At 41.7% G+C, this 23,174-nt stretch overlaps 1 protein-coding gene across 1 annotated transcript; it reads left to right on the top strand.

Moving 5' to 3' along the window:
• Positions 1–18,625: 18,625 nt before the first annotated feature.
• LOC139466016 (complement C1q tumor necrosis factor-related protein 7-like) lies at positions 18,626–21,832 on the top strand. Its single transcript, XM_071248031.1, has 3 exons — positions 18,626–18,663; positions 18,804–19,069; positions 21,429–21,832. The coding sequence occupies exons 1-3, from the start codon at positions 18,626–18,628 to the stop codon at positions 21,830–21,832; spliced, it is 708 nt and encodes a 235-aa protein (XP_071104132.1).
• Positions 21,833–23,174: the final 1,342 nt, after the last annotated feature.

The following is a 23,174-nucleotide window of genomic DNA, read 5'->3' on the forward strand; positions in this document are numbered from 1 at the left end:
TTTTTTTTATAAACGGTATGAACATTAACTTTTTATTCTTTAATTTGTTGTTTAACCCCCCTCTCAGCAATATACCAGCAAAATGACGGCGGTCTGCAAATTATCGAGTCTGGACCAGACAATCCAGAGATTGACATCATGAGCATCGATCTACACAATTAGGATACGATGACATGTATCAACCAAGTCAGTGAGCCTGACCACCCGATCACGTTATAATTAGTCACCTCTTACAACAAGCTTTGGTTGCTGAAGACCAATTCTAACCCGGAATCTTCACGGGCATCTCTGTTTAGAGAAGATATGAGTTTAAAGTTGTTATTTTCTTGGAAACGATTAAGGTCTTAGTCGAATAAACCGGTAACGTGGTGAATAATATCCAAATCAGGACTAACGGGTTAATCTGTTTCCCAGTTAAGAATCCCCACATATGTTCAAAGTCTGGAGCCCATTCTGTTCCACGTCTTGCTGAATTTGTTAAAAACGAAGTATAACTTCACTCACTCATGTCCTAATTGTAGTGGCTTATGACATACATACAGCATGTCATTCTGTATGGTTTGCAGCTGGAGTGAGTGCGTGAGTGAGTGTGTGAATGAGCGTGAGTGTGCCGTTTTTTGTAACCTTCCATTGTGGATTGCAAATAGTTAAAATGGATGACATTGCTGCTGCCGTGTCATCGTTACCCACGACTGGAGTACATGCTCAGATTATCAACCACTAGTTTGCATGACCAAAACTCGACGAATATATATTTCAACACCATTCCTTCGCTCAACCTAAGCGAGACAGTATCAGGGGAGCGTCTGATGTATCAGTACCAGACAGGCCATCTCCTGCTGACCCCGAACGTATTCATCACGTGACCGTGTACATGGGGATATAAACCAACTAAAAAAACCAGTCTTGCATAAAGCACCTTTGACCCAAGAATGCATCAGTTAAGATCGTTACTACAATCCAATCCCCAGCAGCCCTCAAACAGTAGCTGAACATATATTGTTTTAGTGATTGATATGAAGTCTACACCTCACTAATTAGTTGCTAGACTGGAAAATGGCAAAATCGATGTGGATGAAAATAAGTTGTTTTGTCCGTTAAAACGTTTGGGACGATAAATGAAACAGTAAAATGTATAGTGGTAACTGTCCAGGGAACTGATGCCGAATGCTGTGCCAACACCTCGGCACCCTGCCCTCTACAGAGCTTCCGACAGCTATCGGAATAAATATATATTCCTCAGTTGAAATGGAATGTATATTTAGTCTAATATAACCTCTGAAACACAGTGTCAGTGTATCTAAAATAGAAGCCTATTTCCCCTGAAGCAATTTCCATTATACATGTAGGGGAGATTCAGAATTGAACTTTGGATCAACTTAGGTCAATTACTTTAGGTTCATACGTTAATTTAAGTCAGTTGTTAAGTCCAGTTTTGCTGATGTGCTTTGAAATGATCATACGAATAACTGTACATGCGTGGATGACCTGACAGGGATAATATGCATCATTGCGATGCGAACGTAAATTTCTCGTTTGGGCAAATTTGGGATAATTAGTTCATGTTCGCCTTTCCATGCAGAGCTTGTAAGTGCAAACTCATTATTCCTCAATATGATGTTAATGGGGAAAACATATTGATTTTTGCTTTACTGATTTGTATCGAAAAAAGGCTATTATATTATAGAAATAAAATCTATTATTAGTTTAACTAAGAAAAAAACAAAACAAACAAACATTGAACAGACGTTTGGTAAAACATATTACCTGTATTGCCAAAACCCCAGGAATGATGTAATTATTGAAGCAATAATCACAGGCTGTGGTACGCTATTGAAGCTACTTTCTCTGGCCAAGGGGACATTAATACATGACACATTGTATGTATAACGTATTTTATTCTACATTTGAAATTATTTAAGAATATATTGTTATGTAATAAAGAGTGTTATCCATAAAAAGTGTCATGTATTCATGTTCTTCCAACTTCTAAAAGGCTGTAAGGGTACATTATTGAAGCTACTATCGCAGCAAGTGACACATTAGTGAAGCTACTATTGTGGGCAGTAGAACATTATTGAAGCTACTATCACGGCAGTGGTACACTAGTGAAGCTACTATCACGGGCAGTTGTACACTAGTGAAGCTACTATCACGGGCAGTTGTACACTAGTGACGCTACTATGACGGGCAGTTGTACACTAGGGAAGCTACAATCACGACCAGTTGTACACAAGTGACGCTACTTTCACGGGCATTTGTACACTAGTGAAGCTACTATCGCAGCCAGTTATACACAAGTGAAGCTACTATCACGGCAGTGGTACACTAGTGAAGCTACTATGACGGGCAGTTGTACACTAGTGAAGCTACTATCACGGGCAGTTGTACACTAGTGACGCTACTATGACGGGCAGTTGTACACTAGTGAAGCTACTATCGCAGCCAGTTGTACACTAGTGAAGCTACTATCGCGGGCAGTGGAACATTATGGAAGCTACTATCACGACCAGTTGTACACTAGTGAAGCTACTATCACGGGCAGTGGAACATTATGGAAGCTACTATCACGGCGAGTTGTACACTTGTGAAGCTACTATCACGACCAGTTGTACACTAGTGAAGCTACTATCACGGGCAGTGGTACATTGTGGAAGCTACTATCACGACCAGTTGTACACTAGTGAAGCTACTATCACGGGCAGTGGTACATTATGGAAGCTACTATCACGACCAGTTGTACACTAGTGACGCTACTATCACGACCAGTTGTACACTAGGGAAGCTACTATCACGGGCAGTGGCACATTATGGAAGCTACTATCACGACCAGTTGTACACAAGTGAAGCTACTATCACGACCAGTTGTACACTAGTGAAGCTACTATCACGACCAGTTGTACACTAGTGAAGCTACTATCACGGGCAGTGGTACATTATGGAAGCTACTATCACGACCAGTTGTACACTAGTGACGCTACTATCAAGACCAGTTGTACACTAGGGAAGCTACTATCACGGGCAGTGGCACATTATGGAAGCTACTATCACGACCAGTTGTACACTAGTTACGCTACTATCACGACCAGTTGTACACAAGTGACGCTACTATCACGGGCAGTTGTACACTAGTGAAGCTACTATCGCAGCCAGTTGTACACTAGTGAAGCTACTATCACGGGCAGTGGCACATTATGGAAGCTACAATCACGGCGAGTTGTACACTAGTTACGCTACTATCACGACCAGTTGTACACAAGTGATGCTACTATCACGGGCAGTTGTACACTTGTGAAGCTACTATCGCAGCCAGTGGTACACTAGTGAAGCTACTATCACGGGCAGTTGTGCACTAGTGACGCTACTATGACCGGCAGTTGTACACTTGTGAAGCTACTATCGCAGCCAGTGGTACACTAGTGAAGCTACTATCACGGGCAGTTGTACACTAGTGAAGCTACTATCGCAGCCAGTTGTACACCAGTGAAGCTACTTTCACAGGCAGCGGCACATTATGGAAGCGACTATCACGGCGAGTTGTACACTAGTGAAGCTACTTTCACGGGCAGTGGCAGATTATGGAAGCGACTATCACGGCGAGTTGTACACTTGTTAAGCTACTATCGCGGGCAGTTGTACACTAGTGAAGCTACTATCACGGGCAGTTGTACACTAGTGAAGCTACTATCACAGGCAGTTGTACACTAGTGAAGCTACTATCACGACCAGTTGTACACAAGTGACGCTACTATCACGGGCAGTTGTACACTAGTGAAGCTACTATCGCAGCCAGTTGTACACTAGTGAAGCTACTATCACGGGCAGTGGCACATTATGGAAGCTACTATCACGGCGAGTTGTACACTAGTGACGCTACTATCACGACCAGTTGTACACAAGTGACGCTACTATCACGGGCAGTTGCACACTAGTGAAGCTACTATCGCAGCCAGTTGTACACTAGTGAAGCTACTATCACGGGCAGTTGTACACTACTGAAGCTACTATCGCAGCCAGTTGTACACCAGTGAAGCTACTATCACAGGCAGCGGCACATTATGGAAGCGACTATCACGGCGAGTTGTACACTAGTGAAGCTACTATCACGGGCAGTGGCAGATTATGGAAGCGACTATCACGGCGAGTTGTACACTTGTGAAGCTACTATCGCGGGCAGTTGTACACTAGTGAAGCTACTATCACGGGCAGTTGTACACTAGTGAAGCTACTATCACAGGCAGTTGTACACTAGTGAAGCTACTATCGCGGGCAGTGGTACATTATGGAAGCCACTATCACGACCAGTTGTACACAAGTGACGGTACTATCGCGGGCAGTGGCACATTATGGAAGCTACTATCACGACCAGTTGTACACTAGTGAAGCTACTATCGCGGGCAGCGGCACATTATGGAAGCGACTATCACGGCCAGTGATGTATAATGGAAGCTACTATCACGGCCAGTCGCACATTATGGAAGCTACTTTCACGGACAGTGGTACATTATAGAAGCTACTATCATTGAACAAGGGTACATTATTAAAGCTATTCCAAAGAGCATGTGAACCGGGGTCTGGAGCTCACCATGACGGTCAAAAGTCAATGCTAAAATATATTGATTAGGATACTTCAAACATCACTATCAGCGAAACCCAGAGTTTTACCAGAGACATAAGACAGAGGAATTGCATGTAATATCGTCAGAACTATGTGAACAGATATTAATAGATGAACTTCCAGATAATTAAAACGTTCTTTTTCAGTAGATAGCTGCGTTGCCATGGAAACAAATGTAGGATGACGTAATACGATGCTACCATGCGCCAATATGACAGCTTGCGATAGATTATGTATGGATCTGAGATAGCTGAGTTGACGATAGACACATAATCTGTTTCAAATGTCCATCTGCTCTCGAGCAAGATCGTCTGTCACTTTTAAAGGCGGTCTGTCACCTGGTGTTTTGGCATGCTCTGCCGAAAAGAAAATTTGGAATCATGTGCACTTGGCAGCGTGGAACAATGACATTGCTTTCAAATATATATATATATATATATATATATATATATATATATATATATATATATATATATATATATATATATATATATATATATATATATATATATATATAAGCGGCATTAAAGTAACGGCCAGGCCAGAGGTTGATAAGGTGAGCAACTATCTACGCCGTATGGATACGAAGTCACAGAATAAGGCAGGTCACACATTGTAGCCTCACAGATCTATAATAACCAGAACCCGTGAAGATCCTGGTTAGAATAGGTCTTCAGCAACCTATGCTTGCCGTAAAAGGCGACTATGCTTCTCGTAAGAGGCAACTGACCGGATCGAATTGTCAGGCTCTCTGACTTGGTTGATGCATGTCATGGTATCCCATTTGGGTAGATCGATGCTCATTATATCAACCACTGGACTGTCTGGTCCAGGATCGATTATTTACCGCCGTCATATAGCGGTAATATTTCTGAGTGCGGCGTTAAACAACAAACAGACACACAATATAATAACCAGACACGAGTGGTCAACATGTCTGACAAAGATGCCGCGTCTAGCAATACGGTGTCTCCCTTAGATCGTCGCTCGGTATCCAACATTCGAGGCGAGTTCGACTGAGTTCGATCTGTGTGAACCTCGGCCTTGTTCGTGTGATTCACCACAAATGTCTTTAAAAGAGGATAGTTTTCGAAACCTCATAGTGTCATGTTTCATGCACTGTATTATCATGCTCTATACTATGTTATTCCACAGTTCGTCGTCAGGTTATCAAAGCCTATACACATCGGTATGTTACAAGTGAATGAACAATTACCTTGGCAGACGCCAGCTACCTATACATATTCATGTCTTGTTTGCACTTGAGGATGGTTTATTGACTATTTAGTTTCCATTCGGAATAACATAAGAAGCTCATTAGTCGAGATAAAGCATGTCGGGTAGTTAATTTGAATAAAATCTCGTAAATCAGAACATCGTATTTCCGAATGAAGGAACCTTGTTAATCCAAACACTAGCATTTGGATTCACGAACATTTGACATTATTGAGAAAAATGGAAAATAAAGGAGAAATGAATTATTTATGAAGCTGTAAACAGCGGCCCCAGGGAAACACTTCCAGCATTGCGGTGTTCTATGCATCTTGTTTTAAACTTGGAAGGTTTAGCTGCCAAGAGAGTTCGAAAGACCCGTGTTGATAGCGAGCACCGGGTGCAGTTCAGACATTTCCATCCGGGATAAAGGCAAGATGATCTCAGCAGGACAAATCTACACTTCTACTACATTGCATAATTTTTTCAGCTATAATGGTAATCCTACACTTATACATTACTCCTTTTTCCCAATTAAAGAAAACACTAAAAACAGGGCTGCTCATTTCGTCTCCCTAGATGATTTAATGGCACTTGGTTCAGTACGTGTAAAGAGTATGACAGGAGTTGCTTCCCTTTATGTTTTATTTCCTCGTTCACATTCTCTCCCAAGATAAACGAATATTGACGACTTGAAATTACATAAAATAAAGCGACGTTTTATAATTCATTCCTTTAAATGACTCACGTATCCTACTAGCAATATATCTATCAGTACTTTGTCTGTGTTATATGATCAGTAAATCCCACTTCTTACTTCTTACCATTTAAGCTGAGTAGCAATGGAAACCATACCTCTCAGTTGATTTTAACATATTAAGTTTGATTTTCAATTGAAATTATCTTAAGTAAGCGATATTTTATTTACAAAAATGAAAGGTACTGGAGCTAAGTCAGCACTCTACATGGTTCTACATGGTTCTATTTTTTAAAGAGGCGGTCTGGTAGCCTAGTGGTTAAAGCGTTCGATCGTCACGCCGAAGACCCGGGTTCGATTCCCGACATGGGTACAATGTGTGAAGCCCATTTCTGGTGTCTCCTGCCGTGATATTGCTGGAATGTTGCTTAAAGCGGCGTAAAATCAAACTCACTATTTAAAAAAATAATCTATATAAAAAGGATCTTTAATACAAAAAAATAATCTATATATAAAGGATCTTTAATACAAAATAATCCCTAACTGATGATACTTGAATATGTGTAAAGTGGTAGAGTTGATTCCCAAGTTGTAACGCGAAGGTTAACACAGAAGCGGTATGTACAGGACTTAACAAGCATGCAAGATCAATGAATAAAAAACAAATTATATTGAAACACACAGATGAGGTTTACACTCACAAGAGGCAATACAATGGGTCAAATATGTTGCAGCAGCAGCAATACATAACATGCCTCATTGGGATACGCTAGTGCAATCAAGGACGTCCAGAATTTTGTCACAGTTGAATGATGCACGCCCTCCGTTCTTGAACCCGGGAGACACTGCAAACAGTGCTAGGAGCAGAAAGGTCGGCGTTTTCAGATAGGCATCCCGGTCGCACTGGGCAAGTTCAGTATATAAGTCACAAGTTAGGTACTTAGGTATTCTCATGTTTTTATGTTTAATTAATTGACAATCTTATATCTGTAAGTTAAAATCCGTCAACTAATAATATATAGTGTTTCCATATCTTTAAATCTTTCTTTGATAGCTTTTCTTGATACATGTTTACCATTTTCTGTGTTTGTTACTAATTCATTCACAGTTTACATTTCTGTTTGAGTGGATGAGTGAGTTGAGTTTTGCGCCTTTTTTAACAGTGTTCCAGTTATATCGCGGCGTGTCAGCTTACTGTGGGGGGAAATCCCGAAGTGATGCAGATCTCAGACGTTCACCACTTTGGTGAATCAAAATGCTATAACGGCCGTGGGAATTTCGTAATCGTGCTACAAGTATGGGAATTACGAAGGTACTCTTGAATAGTCGCGAACAACACATCGCCCGGCTTTAGTCCAGAAATAACCCATAGTGCATCTAGAAACTCGGCAAACCCCAAAACCACGATCATAAGTTTCTGCATCAGCATCTCAAAAGACATTGATGCCGTCCACAAGAAGTATAAAGCAACCAGAGCCACTGAGAACGTTCTGGCCTACTTACTTTGGGACGACAAAGGAAATATACACAGATTATCTACCACAGGGGATATGTATGAATGGTAAATACTAAGCCAACTTATTGAAAACATTAGGCGAAAACATCGCGGCAAACTCTGACGTTGTGTTCATTTCCACCAGGAAAAAGCTACAATTCACTCCAGTCAGGTTGCATTGGCTGATGTAATTGAGTGTGGATACGAGCTTGAACCACATCCATTCATCTTGTTGAGCTTCTATGTCATCTACCTTGTCGATCTTTTACCCATTCACCTTGTCGAGCTTCTATCTCATTTACTTTGACGAGCTTCTACCCCATCCACCTTGACGAGCTTCTACCCCATCCACCTTGACGAGCTTCTACCCCATCCACCTTGACGAGCTTCAACCCCATCCACCTTGACGAGCTTTTACCCCATCCACCTTGACGAGCTTCTACCCCATCGACCTTGTCGAGCTTCTACCCCGACAACCTTGACGAGTTTCTACCCCATCGACCTTGTCGAGCTTCTACCCCGACAACCTTGACGAGTTTCTACCCCATCCACCTTGACGAGCTTCTACCCCGACAACCTTGACGAGCTTCTACCCCATCCACCTTGACGAGCTTCTACCCCGACAACCTTGACGAGTTTCTACCCCATCCACCTTGACGAGCTTCTACCCCATCCACCTTGACGAGCTTCTACCCCGACAACCCTGACGAGCTTCTACCCCATCGACCTTGTCGAGCTTCAACCCGACCAACCTTGAAGAGTTTCTACCCAATCCAGCTTGTCGAGTTTCTACCCAATCCACCTTGACGAGCTTCTACCCCGACAACCCTGACGAGCTTCTACCCCATCGACCTTGTCGAGCTTCAACCCGACCAACCTTGAAGAGTTTCTACCCAATCCAGCTTGTCGAGTTTCTACCCAATCCACCTTGACGAGCCTCTACCTCATCCACCGTGACGAGCCTCTACCCAGTTCACCTTGTTGAGCTTCTTTCTAGCCACCTTGACGAGCTTCTACCTTATCCACTTTGACGAACTTCTACCCATCCATCTTGTCGAACTTCTACCTCATCTACCTTGTCGATCTTCAACCCATCCACCGTGACGAGCATCCACCTGCTCCACTGTGACGAGCTTCTAGCCCATTCGCCTTGTTAAGCTTCTACCCACCTTGATGGGTTTCTAACTCATCCACCGTGACGAGCTTCTATCCAGACACTTTGACGAGCTTCTACCCTGACAACCTTGACGAGCTTCTACCCTGACAACCTTGACGAGCTTCTACCCCATTTCCGTCTTGACGAGTTTAACTGAGTGAGTGGATGAATTTTTTTATACATGACAGTCAACAAAATGTCGGTGACGAAATGACAAAAAAAAGGATCATCTGTAAATAAATATTGTTTTAATAAAGCCGTAAACAGTTGCCCCAAGGAAACACCAACCTTACATGGATCTGTATATGTTTGAAAACGGCGTTAGTTGATATCTTTTGACAAAGGTTTTCGAAATCGCCTTTTTAAAAAACAAAACAAGCATTAACCTTGGTGCGTTCAGCCATAGCTTCGCTGAATAAAAGACAAATCCCGTATTCGATGGGAAACATTCCTATTTTCACATTACATTCATCGATCTCTGTCCGTAAATGTCAACATAGCCGATTTTATGACACTTCGATCGGTCGGAGTTGCTTCCCTTTATGTATATTCTTGTTCACATTGTTTATGTGTCTAAATTTTTCATATTTGATGTCACCCAGTAATGCATTCCTACGGTTCATTTGCGCCTTAATCAGTGACAATGGTGTTATCTCAAGGACTTGATGAAATTCTTGATCATAACACAATGAATGGAAGTAATCAACTGACAGATTCATGTGCACTTCATCTCCCAAACCAGTGGCTTGCGTTAGTATTTAGCGTCTCCTCGACAATATGTCGTCAATATGTTGAGTGTGGTCGCTGATATGTTTGAGTATGAGTGAGTTTTAAAGTGTTTCGGTTTTTATCACTGCATATCACTTTAATGGTTGACGAATGGACAAGGTGACGTACACGTGTAGGCCATTACACACGAGCATAGACCATACATACATGCACCTTTACTTTCAAAGTCGAATTCAAAGTGACACGCCTCTCGAAAGCTGTCTTATCAAATTCAATCACGTACGGAAGAAAGTCGTCGAAGAGATACTAAAACGCTGATGGAGATGGAGATGATGACATCACTATCCAGACGAAGTTTTGTCAGGTGATGGGCTTGGGTATTTACCATGATACAATGTAAATGTAAAAGTGGAGAATCAAGGGTAAGGTTAAAGGTGTTTGCAGCAAATGATCTTAATCAGGATGACTCTACGATTAGAACCCAAAATCAGCGGATCCCGACATGGCAAAGGAAGCTAACCCTGTAGACGTATTGCAGCTCTTAAAACTTGGTTGCAAATTTGACCTGTTAGCAATGTTGTTTGTTTGTTTGTTTTTTAACGCCGCACTAAGCAATATTCCGACTATATGACTGGGGTCTGTAAATAATCGAGTCTGGACCAGACAATCCAGTGACTGACATTATGAGCATCGATCTACGTAAATTGGGATCGATGCAATTTATTAACCAAGTCAGCGAGCCTGACCATCCGATCCCGTTAGTCGCCTTTTACGACCAGCCTATTCGCCTTTTACGGCAAGTATGGGTTGCTGAAGACCTATTCTACCCCGGAAACTTCACAGGTCTATTAGCAATGTCCACATATGCTTGTGTCAGCTTGATATCGGAGGAGAGTCCAAAGTGACCTTAGCAGTTTACACCATTGATGAAAACCAGGAGGACGGGTATGGTTTTAACAAACCAAGGATAATAATGTGGGGTAATCTAGGATTCGAACCCACGATCATCGTATCCAGGTGGTCTAAGTCTGCACAGCCAATTGCGTTGGAACGACTGGGAAATCTGTCATCCGAAATAAACATGAAGGTTTCAGTTGATGGATTCATGGACGAGCCTAAAACAACGGATTAATTTTCTATTCTAATCTTTGAAAATAAAGATGGGAAATGTTAAGGCTAAAGTGTGATTTTTTTTTCGTTTTCAATGTTTAAAGGTCATGCGGTATGATACAGTTAAACATACATGTCTGTAAATATAATTATGTTGAAATGTTCCAAATTTTGAAAAATCCTGGATCCACTCCTACGGCCCAATATGATTGTTTATTCCACAATTAGCAGACAAAGCAATTCAGGCACATTGGCTGAACAACCCTCAGAATATCAATGCCATGTGCTAGTGGAAACAAGGCATACCCGTGACAACAGACACAGAATAGACTGTGATATATGAATATTAAAACCTGATATGTGAATGCATGATGACAAACCTCCATATTACACACCATAGATCATGAAATTGGTAGACCAGGATTGTGTGGACAGTGGTAATCCATGGACATCCCAGTATGTTTGTTGTTTTTTTGTTTAACGCCGCACTCAGCAATAATCCAGCTATATGACAGCAGTCTGTAAATATTCGAGTCTGGACAAGACAATCCAGTGATTGACATCATGAGCATCGATCCACGCAATTGGGATCGATGACATGCATCAACCAAGTCATCGAGCCTGACCACCCGATTCCGTTAGGCGCCTTTTACGGCACGCATGGGTTGCTGAAGACTTATTCTAACCCGGATCTTTACGGGTCTGTAGGCATAGTGATTATCCATGGTAATCCATTTTGTTTTGGAACAGTTGTAATCCATAGTTATCCCGGTATGTATGGACAGTGGTAAGCCATAGTAATCCTGACAGGTGGGGGCAGTGGAAATCCTTAGCAATGTCTATAAGTACGGGCCGCGGTAATTCCGAGATTTAAGGAATAGTGATACTTCCGACCCAAACTACTCGCATCAAGTACATCTCGTGTCAGTTCAGGAGTACGATCATTCTGACCCCGACTACAAGTAAGTGCACTTGCATTCCATGCTCTACTGTGCAGGGGTGGCTGAGTGGCCATTTGTTTGTTTGTTTGTTGTTTAACGCCGCACTAAGCAATATTCCGACTATATGACGGGGTTCTGTAAATAATCGAGTCTGGACCAGACAATCCGTTGATTGACATCATGCCCATCAATCCACGCAATTTGGATACGACGATATGTATTAACCAAGTAAGCGAGTCTGACCACCCGATCCCGGTAGTCGCCTCTTACTTTCAAGGAAGGTATATTAATCTCTATGTGATATTATTTCTGTCAATCGTCTTGAGTCATACAGTTTTGATTTACTTAATTTCATTCATTGTTTGTGTATGAACTACCGATGCGGCGTCTGCAACATGTGTAGCCTACGGGGTCGGTTATGGTGTGGGTGGCATCACTATTACTGACCGAACCCCACTCCATGTTGTGCAAGGAAGGGTAACGTGGAGAGCAATGTCCGAGTAACTCTCCATTCCAGAAAAATAATGGGGGGCGGTCGGGTAGTCTAGTGGTTAAAGCGTTCGCTCGTCACGCCGAGGACCCGGGTTCGATTCCCGACGTGGGTACAATGTGTGAATCCCATTTCTGGTGTCCCCCGCCGTGATATTGCTGGAATATTGCGTAAAGCGGCGTAAAACCATACTCACTCACTCAAAATAATGGAGCAGAGGCCCCGCAGGGGCTGAGGCCCAATATTTTAAAGAAATGGCGAGTTACGAGTATAATCCCTTGCTTAAAACTCATCCCTACTTTTACACTTTGACAAAATATTCTTTTGTTGAAAATATTCGAAAAATACACCAGAATTCTTTGTTGTCTGTAATTCTACTGCATGAGTCGGCCTTGCGTGATGCACGAGGAATGTGTTCTCTACTGCTGTTGCAAGTGCGCCAAGCTCCGTCGCGAGTTGACATTTACAATGCATGGTACACGGCTCTTCATAATTTCGTTGGGCTTTAAAATAGTATTTATCGCATGCACAGTGTTAATACATGCTGACGGGAATAATAGGAAATATAGAGCCCCGAAGAAGGAATATTTATATACACAGTAAAAAAAGTGTTGCACCCCCACATTAATACGTTTGATACATCACAGCATTTAAAACGCCCGACTCTGGTTTTAATGGTAGGTATTCCTTGGGGATCTGATGTGAAATGCGTAATGTTTTCGGAGGGAAGATGATCACCAAAACGTAGCAATCAGCACGTGAATTGCATAGTGCATGACATTTGCAGATTGCAGTATCTTCTTAAGCTCAACATCGCCTATAAAAGATGTTCTCTGACAGCCCAGTTTATTGTAACCCACAATGCCGGGTAGACGATTGTCAGAAGCAGTCAAGTGGCAGACTATTGGCCTTCATGGAGCAGGTCTTTCGTTCAAGGAGATTGGCAGAAGAACCGGACATCACTACTCAACAATAAGCTGTTTGGTCAGAAAACACGCACAAACTAATGATGTAAGGAATCGCAGACCCTCTGGCAGACCACGTAAGACCACAGTTAGAGATGACAGAGCGTTGTTGAGGGTGGTAAGGCGTCATCCATTTGCTACAAGCACAACCTTGAAACGTCTTTGGCTTCCTCGTCAACAGTTCAGTACCCAGACCGTGAGAAATCGTCTTAAAGCTGCAGGATTGAAGTCCAGAAGGGTTATCAAGCGACCTAAACTCACAGACAACCACAAACGACTACGTCTAGCCTGGTGTAGACTGAGACAGAACTGGAACTTGAGGTCCTGGAGAAGAGTCCACTGGTCGGACGAAAGCAGGTTCCTTCTGCATGTTGTGGATGGCAGAGTGAGAGTATGGAGGCGTCCTGGAACAGCTTATACTGCAAGAAACATCATGCCAACTGTACCATATGGAGGTGGATCTGTTATGGTCTGGGGATGCTTCTCATTTGATTGTAAGCTTGATTTAGTGACCATACGAGGCAACTTGACAGGGGAGCGCTACATCCAAGAGGTGGTGAATCCAGTTGTGGTGCCCCATTTTGACAATCATCCACTGGCCACCAGACCGATATTCATGGATGACAATGCCAGACTACATCGTTCACGAGCTGTGACCCAGGTTATCCACAACAATGCTCTGACGCAGATTCCATGGCCAGCAATGAGTCCAGATCTGAATCCTCTGGAACATGTATGGGACATTTTGGGACGCCTGATTTATCCTCGGGACCCTCCTCCACAGAACTTGCGTGAATTGGAAGCAGCATTACACGAGGAGTGGCAGCAGCTGCCCATGGAGCGATTCCAACGTCTGGTGAGGGGTATGAGACGAAGACTTCAAGCTGTGATCCAAGTGCTTGGTGGAAGTTCTCGATATTGACTTACTGTGTTCGTCAAATCTCCATATGACATTCTTACCCTATTGGATGAATTTGGTCACTAAAAATTATTGAGATGTCACCATACTTAATGCGTCTTCGTTGTTCGTTCATTTTTCGTAAAAGTTCAGCATGAGATTATTACATGCCATAAGGTCATGGAATACCCCATTTAAGTTCATTGTATAGACAATACACTGGTTTGTTGGTATACACGAAATCCTGGTTATAATATTAATTCGGTTATCTTTACACCCTTTCAAAACACCCCTCCATGAAAAAGTATAGGGGGTGCAACACTTTTTTTACTGTGTATATTACATTATTTGTTTTTTTGCGCAAAAGGTTTATCTAATTGCTATAAATAGGAACATTGTTGTCGGTAACCTGCTCTTACACAAAATAAATCATATTATTTTGAGCTTTTAAGCATTATGCAAAATTATGAAAATATTTAATAGTTAATTTCACACCATAACTTCATGTGCCGCCGTAGCTGAGGTTGACAATTACACGTTACCAAATCAAACGATGCGGGTTCGAATCCCGCTGGCGACACATGTTTTCGGAAAAAATGAAATTATTCACTTGTCAATAAATGTAAAAAGTACCTCCGTCCATAAGAAGTGGAAATTAATTCAAATGTTTCCTCAAGATAATGTACAGTTGACAAACAACTCTCCATTCCTGAAAAATAATGGAGAGTTGAAACAATAGAATGACGTCACAGATGTGTTTTAATGGACAATACTGACACGCTTTTGTGGTCCTGTTTGCAATGCGTGTTGGTCTACGTTTGTCTTTCAGGGCGACCATAGCCGTGCTCGTGGGTTTCACCGAAGTGGTCAACGTCTGAGACCTGCATTACTTCGGGCTTTCCTGCCACATTAAGCTGACACGCCGCGATATGACTCGAATACTGTTAAAAGCGGCGTTAAACACAACTCACTCACTCACTCTTTCAGGCCTGGGACATGATGGGAGATATGAGGTCGACCACATTGGCTGAACTTGGCGGGCGCTGCGAGAGGAGTGGGACAGATTCCCTAAAAATCGCCATTGGGAGACACATACTGAGTATGTCTCGTCAAGTGAATGAATGTTTGACAAATCGAGGCGGTATACCCACCACTGATAAAAAAACACATCGTTTTTCATTTCCCATCTTACCCCTATCGTCTTTCAAGATCGTTCGCTGTCATAACATCTACTGTCACACTTCCCTACCGTATGTAATGTGACTAGACACTAATTTCTCTCTTACATTTTCTGAAATTTTAAGTTTTTTGCACGTATCTCCTTCTTTTATTGAAGAGTATATGATCGAATGTACGAACTCAGACGGACCAGTACTACAGTGAGTGAGTATGGTTTTACCCCGCTTTTAGCAATAGTCCAGTAATATCAGGGCGGGGGACACCACAAATGGGCTTCACACATTGTACCCATGTCGGGAATCGAACCCGGGTCTTCGGCGTGACGAGCGAACGCTTTAACCACTGGCCATGGGCTACCCGACTGCCCCCACCAGCACTACAGAGAATCGTCAGTACATGAAAATGAGATGGTGTGGTGAACATATGCAACAATCACTTGTGTTACTATACAAGTACATGCACAATTGTAAAGGTGTCAAGTAATTATCTCTGGCGATCAAGTGGAAATAAACACCCACCATCTGTCACAATGATATAGGTGTGAAGTGGTTATTGCAGGCGATTGGAAACATTTGATATCTATCTAACATCGCTTCTCCACGTGCTACACACCTAGATGTAAGGTATACCACATATCCTGCAGGGTGGCATGAGAATTGTTTCAGGTGTTTTGATACGCTATTCTGTATGCTCAGATCCACAGTGCCCCACATGATGTTTAAAAATAATCTTTGAGGTTTACGAATACAGATACCGCCCCCTCACACACACACAAAAATGAAAATGATAAAAGATATGACTAAAAATAGAGAAGCACAGACTCCCAATATGCATTTGACAAACCAATAACAAAATACATAATCTGTGTATCGCCGATCATGTGCAAATGCCCAAGTGTAAGATATCAAAGACATGAGGTTCCCCAACTTTGCGCCTTCGCAGGTTATACTTTCTGATTGGACACAAACGACACAACACATTTATTACATACATCTACAGTACATACACGATCGTGGGATAAATCAACTAGTGATTTAATGGTACAAAAACAATACCTGTATGTTCAATATTGGTCAAATAGCTAATGATATTTAGATGTACGCATAGATTCAGAGTGACTAACCACTGTATGACAATATGAGTGACTTAATCTTTCCAAAGCCCGGGTAAAGTTTTCAAAATGTTTTATTGTATACATGCGCAGGACATTTCCAAATTTAACGCATCAGTGACAAAGGCGATGTCCGATGCAATTCCCGGATTGACTTGTACCATATATTCTCGTTTTCGCCTTTGCATGTGTTTGTGACTGATGTCATCAGTTGGGCAGGATACGCTCACCTTTTCAACATTTGGCATCATCACTAATTGAATGTTATTTATAGACACATGATTATGATATAGTCAGAATCGTACAATGGATTCCGCTTCTAGCAGTGATTTCTAAAGATTATGGAGACGGTATCCAGTCCGTAAATAATTGAACCTGATTCCGACAATCCAGTGATTGACATCTGAGCATCGATCCATGCAATTGGGAAACAATGTATTTGCATCAACCAAGTCAGTGAACCTGACCACCCGGTCCCGTTAGTCGCCTCTATCGACAAGCATAGTCGCCTTTTACGGCAAGCATGGGTTGCTGAAGTCCTATTCCAACCCGGATCTTCACCGGTCACATGTCTTACAATTTGTGGTGAGTTGAGCAAGTAGTATAACTGACAGTGGCGTTGAACAATATTCTCACACTCGCTCATTTTCAGAACCCTATGCACAAATGTAAGATAAAACATCAGTACTGTGTTTCCAACGTATAAGTTATAATGATTACCATTAAGGTTGGCTATTGATATACTGTGGACATCCTCAATCATAAGCTATGTCAGGAATTGGACATGTTATCGGAAGTGATATATGATCCGTCAGCGGTTCATATTTTATTGCTGGCTACTCAGAATGAGATAATAATGCTTCACGTTTTGAACCAAATTGTAAAACAAGCGGATGATAACATTGACACTTCAGTCAAGCTAGCCTGGTTGAGTAAAGGTATAAAACACACCGGGCTTCCACTGTACCATGCTTACTCCGCCCAGTGATCATGATGCGTTGTATGTCTGTGCTGGCGTTGTTTGTTGTTGCTGCCTCTGCCTCCAGTAGCCCTACGGTACACAACAGACCGAGTACCAATTTAGATGGTTTGTTCACCGCCATGCTTCGACTGGAACGCACTGTAGCTATGATGTCAACAGAACTGAAGGCCATAGAATCACGTCAACAGAGGAGTGAAAGGAAGATGTTATCAATGACATCTTATCTTCAAGGCAAAGACGCACTTCTCGCCAATATTACAAGAGCTGTCGTAGCATCAGGTTAAGAATCAATGAAATCCGTACTACGGGACAAAGATGCACTGCTGGCCAATGTTACATGTACATGATCACTTAATTACAGAAATCATCTCCCATGAGAGTTCAATTTATAAGCTTAGGAAATTACATGTGGCTTACATAAACTCTCGTTCTTGAGACTGAGGAATGTTCCCTTCTTATATTCCTCATAAAATCTCAGATGATAATATATGTTGCAGCAGTATCACGACGGGTACATGTGGGTTATATGCGATTTATGGACATTGGTGATAAACGTTAACTTATTATAACACTACGGCCGAAAACATGACTACATGTACTGTTTTTTTTTCTTATGCACATTCATTGGTCATTTTATTTGTAATTATGTATGTATGTATGTATGTATGTATGTATGTATGTATGTATGTATGTATGTATGTATGTATGTATGTTTGTTGTTTAACGCCGCCCTCAGCAATATTCCAGCTATATGATGGCAGTCTGTAAATAATAGAGTCTGGACCAGACAATCCAGTGACTGTGACATCATGAGCATCGATCAACGCAATTGGGATACGATGTATTGCATCAACCAAGTCAGCTTACCTGACCACATGATCCCGTTAGTCGCCTCTTACGACAAGCATAGTCGCATTTACGGCAAGCATGGGTTGCTGAAGACCTATTCTTATCCGGATCCAACACATCTGGTATATCGATGATTGCGGCGTTAAATAATATTCTCACACTCATTGATTGCAAAGATCCAATATCAGCTCACATGGAGGAGAAAACAACCCCGTACCTGATAGATGGCCCGTCAGCTGTTCATATTTTGATGCTGACCATGCACAATGAGATCATGATGCCTGGTGGATGATAATCAATATTAACATTGACACTTCCGTCAAGCTAGGGTATAAAACACACCGAGCTTCTACTGTACCATGCTTACCCAGCCCAGTGATCATGATGCGTTGTATGTTTGTGCTGGCGTTGTTTGTTGCTGTTGCCTCTGCCTCCAGCAGCCGAGCACCGGGCAACGCACCGAGCTGTATTTTAAATAGTGTGTTCACCGCTATGCTTCGACTGGAACGCACTGTAGCTGTTATGTCAACAGAACTGAAGGCCATAAAATCACGGCAAGCGAGATGTGAAAGGAAGATGTCATGTAATAATCCTCAAGGCAACGACGCACTGCTCGCCAACATTACACGAACTCTTGGTAAGTATAGACATCCAGTTGGTTGCATGATGCCAAGAATCAATGACATTGTCTCTTCGGAACAAAGATGCATTGCTTGCTAATATTACATTATGCCACCGTAGTTCGTGTTTTCCCATGTCACGGTCTCGTGCCACTCCGTTGTCCAGCTTTATTTCCGGTACCGCTCGGCAAACGCGCGCGGTCGCAATCTTACAGAGTCAGATCATTTCGTTTTAGAGAATTATTGGCCCGCCTATTTCATTCTTTTGTGATCTAATGTCCTCTCAAACCATTTATTGACTGGACGTATGTTATCACTTATTTGTTCGCTACCATATTCTTGCATTGAAAATATTGTTTTGGGGTAATTATGACTTGCAAACATTAGGGAAATTTATAGATACGTTCAGGTATTTCTCATGTATTTATGGTCATTTTTACCTCATTAATAATTGTACTTAGCTTGTTGTGAATCTTTAACAGTACCGTTGGATAGCTTATGTTCAGCACTTTATGTTAGTACTCACATCTTCAGTGTATATGTAGTACGTGATTCTCCCATGTTTAGAAACATGCGATAGCTAGTTGTGCCCATCAGTTGTATTCCTCGGCGGCCCAGGAGAGGATGTTCCCCTCCAAAGTCCGCGCGCAGTGTACATGTATATATAAACTTTGTAAGATCTGGTGGTTTGACCCTCCAGGCTCCGTTAAATCGTTGGTCATGGTCGAAACTCAGGTTTCGCCAGTAAGTGCGTTCAGGGCCATGTCGATCTAGATTTTGACTTAGTCTGGTTGTACTGAACTAATCTTAGTTACTAGGCTTTGTAATGCACATTATTTTCTATCAATCCGTGGCTAACCAACTTTCCCATGATTAACTAACTGTTGGGAACTTTAGTATTTCCCTGTTCAGTCAAAGTGACAGAATCTTCAGTCGATTAAGACTAGTTGAAATTCAGACACAATGGTCTGTTTTGTAGTCTAAGCGACTCATTTTAGGGATAAGCTCTCGGTGTTTATTTCCTCTTATTTTAATGAGACGAGGCTATTCACTCATTAGAGTGTGGAGTTAATTGACACAGGTGTTAACTGGTCGCAGCTGACTTAATTGGCAGTCTAAGCATCTGGTCCGTACCTTGTCAAAGTTTGGCTGAAACCTGGTTGTATATTTGCGCTCATAGAAATAATTTACGATCTGTGTGAGCAGAGATTGGATTTGTCTTTAATTGTCAAACCTTTGAACCTTTTACTACGTTCCTTTTTCACTTTATTCTTATTTTATAACATCCCTGATCACAGGAGCACAGCTCCGTGACACGTTATCACATGGTAAGTAGAGAAATGTTGACCCGTTAGAATCACCAAACTTATCTCCCGTGAGAGCCCTTAGGAAGTTCGATGTGGCTGTTCCATGAGGTAGATTTCCCGACTTATTTTCCTCATATAATCTCAGTTAATAAGTCTATTCTGACATGTATGGACTCTGGATTTCGACATGGCCATATTAAAAAAATGTTATCTTATGCACAATCATTGTTTATTTATTTGGAATTATGTATATGGATAAAAGCTATTTTAGCAGTATAGATGGATTCATTTTGGGATGGGCGGTGGTAACTAAAAACAGTTAAGGGTCTATTGTAGAAAATAGCTATATATATTCTTTTATTGTGAGCTTCCTGTATGAGATAAATACTACTATTCATACAGCAACAACACTTCTCTGAACACTTAGATTTGTAAACCTCGGCGGAATATGAACCTGCAACCTCTTGATATGTAGTCGTTCACGCGACAACCTGTGCTACAGAGACCGTTGTCACCAATGTCAGTTTTCCTCCCTAGTCACCATTAACCAAGTTTGGTTAAGTTTTGATGTTATTGTTGTACCAAGTTCGTTGAAGTCCAGATGGTACATATATTACGCAAGTGCCTGTGAATCCTATTTGCACATCTATTTTCAATATATTATACATCTTATCCATATTTGTCTTATTGCGTAATGATATGCACTTTATTGAAACATTTTAAAATTTAAACATGTTTAGATTGTGGGGATGGCGTGTTTAGGCTCTGAGAAGACAGCTAATTTTATGTCGAGACATTTAACAGCAAATATGCATTCCGTTTATGATGTCAACAAATTCCATGACCCTTTTAGATCTAAAGATGTCTTGGATGTGTTTAAATTCTAAACTCATTGCCATGATTTATATCAACCAGGCAGTAAATGACTTCTCGCAACACACATAGTACGTGATCTCCAGTAAATCCTATTGACAGAATCTTTTCAATCGATTTTCAACTCGCGGGACAACTGGGTGGTACTACCACAGCGAATATATACATACATATTTTCATTTCTTTTCACATGAAGCAACCAACGTGGCCTACAGCGTATCCCTTCAGTCAGATGTCAACCACAACAGAGTGAGTATCCTCAAATTTGACAACGTCTTATATAACCAAGGAGGTGCTTATAACAAGGCCACTGGCAGATTCACGGCCCCCGTGTCTGGTATATATGTCTTCTGGGCAAACGTGATGGTAAAATCTAGCGCCTACATGGGTTTGCGCATCTTCAGAGGAAGCACGTTGATTGGTCGTGGTTATATCGTTGGGCAAGCAGGTGGTGTAGCATCCATCACCACTACGACGCATCTGAACCAAGGAGAGCAGGCCTGGATGGATGCGTATTCTACCTCAAGCCAACCAATCATTCCGATTAGAGGAGAAGCATGTTCAAGTTATGGAGGAACTATCACACATGTCGATTACTAAAACTGGGATTCCAATGTCCGTGCAGCGTACACTGATTCACTTACATGAATAAAAAGATCACATAAAGTTGTTCTCTTATGCTTAACAATAGTGTTGATGTTGTTTGTTGTTTAACACCGCACTCAGCAATATTCCAGCTATATGACGGCGGTCGGTAAATAATCAAGTGATTGACATCATGAGTATCGATCTGCAGAACTGGGATACGATGACATGCATTAACCGAGTCAGCGAGCCTGACCACCCGATCCCTCAGTCGCCACTAACGACACCATAGTGACTTTTACGGCAAACATACGTTTGCTGAAGTCTTATTCTAACCCGGATCTTCACGGGTGACTAACAGCAGTGAGCGAGTGAGGTTTTTTTTTAACGCAGATAAGACATTGTGTGTCAGCTCAAGGTAGAATGCCACAATAGTGGAATGAGTGAGCGAGTGTGTGGTTTTAACGCTTCAGTAATCACTATAGTTACAGCCTGATTCCCTGGGTATGCTGTGCTGGCGCTACACTGACCCAGGCAATGACTGCCCAATGGCCGCCTCCACTAGACGAACAAACATGGCGGACACACCATGTATTTACTATAGAAAAACTCTAGAACGGGTGGTTATTCTTTTTTTCTTAGCATGTTCATGAATGCTCTTGCAATGTATATGTCACGAGAATAACGTCCGTTGTTACTTTTAGTGAAGGAAAACATTATTTAAGCTGTTTCGAGACTCGAAAGTGGTCGTCACATTGGTGAAATGTAAACAATGACACACACACCATTTTCAACAGTGATATGTGCGTTAATATTTCGTGTCAGCTCACTGTTATCACGAAATCGTATACATAATACATGGAATTAAATTGTAATTTGGCATGTATCTACTGACAATCAACATTAACTCCAAATAATGAACATGATCACCTGAATAAAAGCAAAACCAATAATTGACATAATCTGTTTTGGAACTTGTTAGCATGGTTAGTATGTTATTTACAAAGCAAAATCGGACAACATGTTCAGTTTGAATTCTCCTGAATCCAAAGCATCACTGATTGTGTGTTGATCTAGGTATGGAAGCAGTACTGTTAAAGCATAAGAGTGTGAACCAATGCATCATCTTATCCACTGGCTGAATAAATAATAACATCATATTACATGCATGTGATTTATTACTTCTGTCAGATCTACATGTATATCATGTTATGAATGATGTCAGTAAATGCTTTGATACTGGCTTTAAGCCCCCCAAACTATGGTACTCATAGTCAAGACAGGTTTCATTGGTACCGGTAATCCTCACCCCTAGTTAAACAGTTCACAAATAAATAGTGGAATGTACACATGTGCA

Source organism: Haliotis cracherodii, unplaced genomic scaffold (genome assembly GCF_022045235.1).
Source record: "Haliotis cracherodii isolate W230 unplaced genomic scaffold, xgHalCrac1.p SCAF_18, whole genome shotgun sequence".
NCBI classification, from domain to species: Eukaryota; Metazoa; Mollusca; class Gastropoda; order Lepetellida; family Haliotidae; genus Haliotis; species Haliotis cracherodii.

What these genes read in the sequence shown, in the direction of transcription:
- LOC139466016 (XM_071248031.1), top strand. Translation starts at nt 18,626, where the DNA reads ATGGAGGAGAAAACAACCCCGTACCTGATAGATGGCCC. An exon ending in CCGTACCTGATAGATGGCCC is followed by an intron (nt 18,664 to 18,803) that starts GTCAGCTGTTCA and finishes ATGCTTACCCAG; the next exon opens with CCCAGTGATCATGATGCGTT. An exon ending in CAACATTACACGAACTCTTG is followed by an intron (nt 19,070 to 21,428) that starts GTAAGTATAGAC and finishes TTTCACATGAAG; the next exon opens with CAACCAACGTGGCCTACAGC.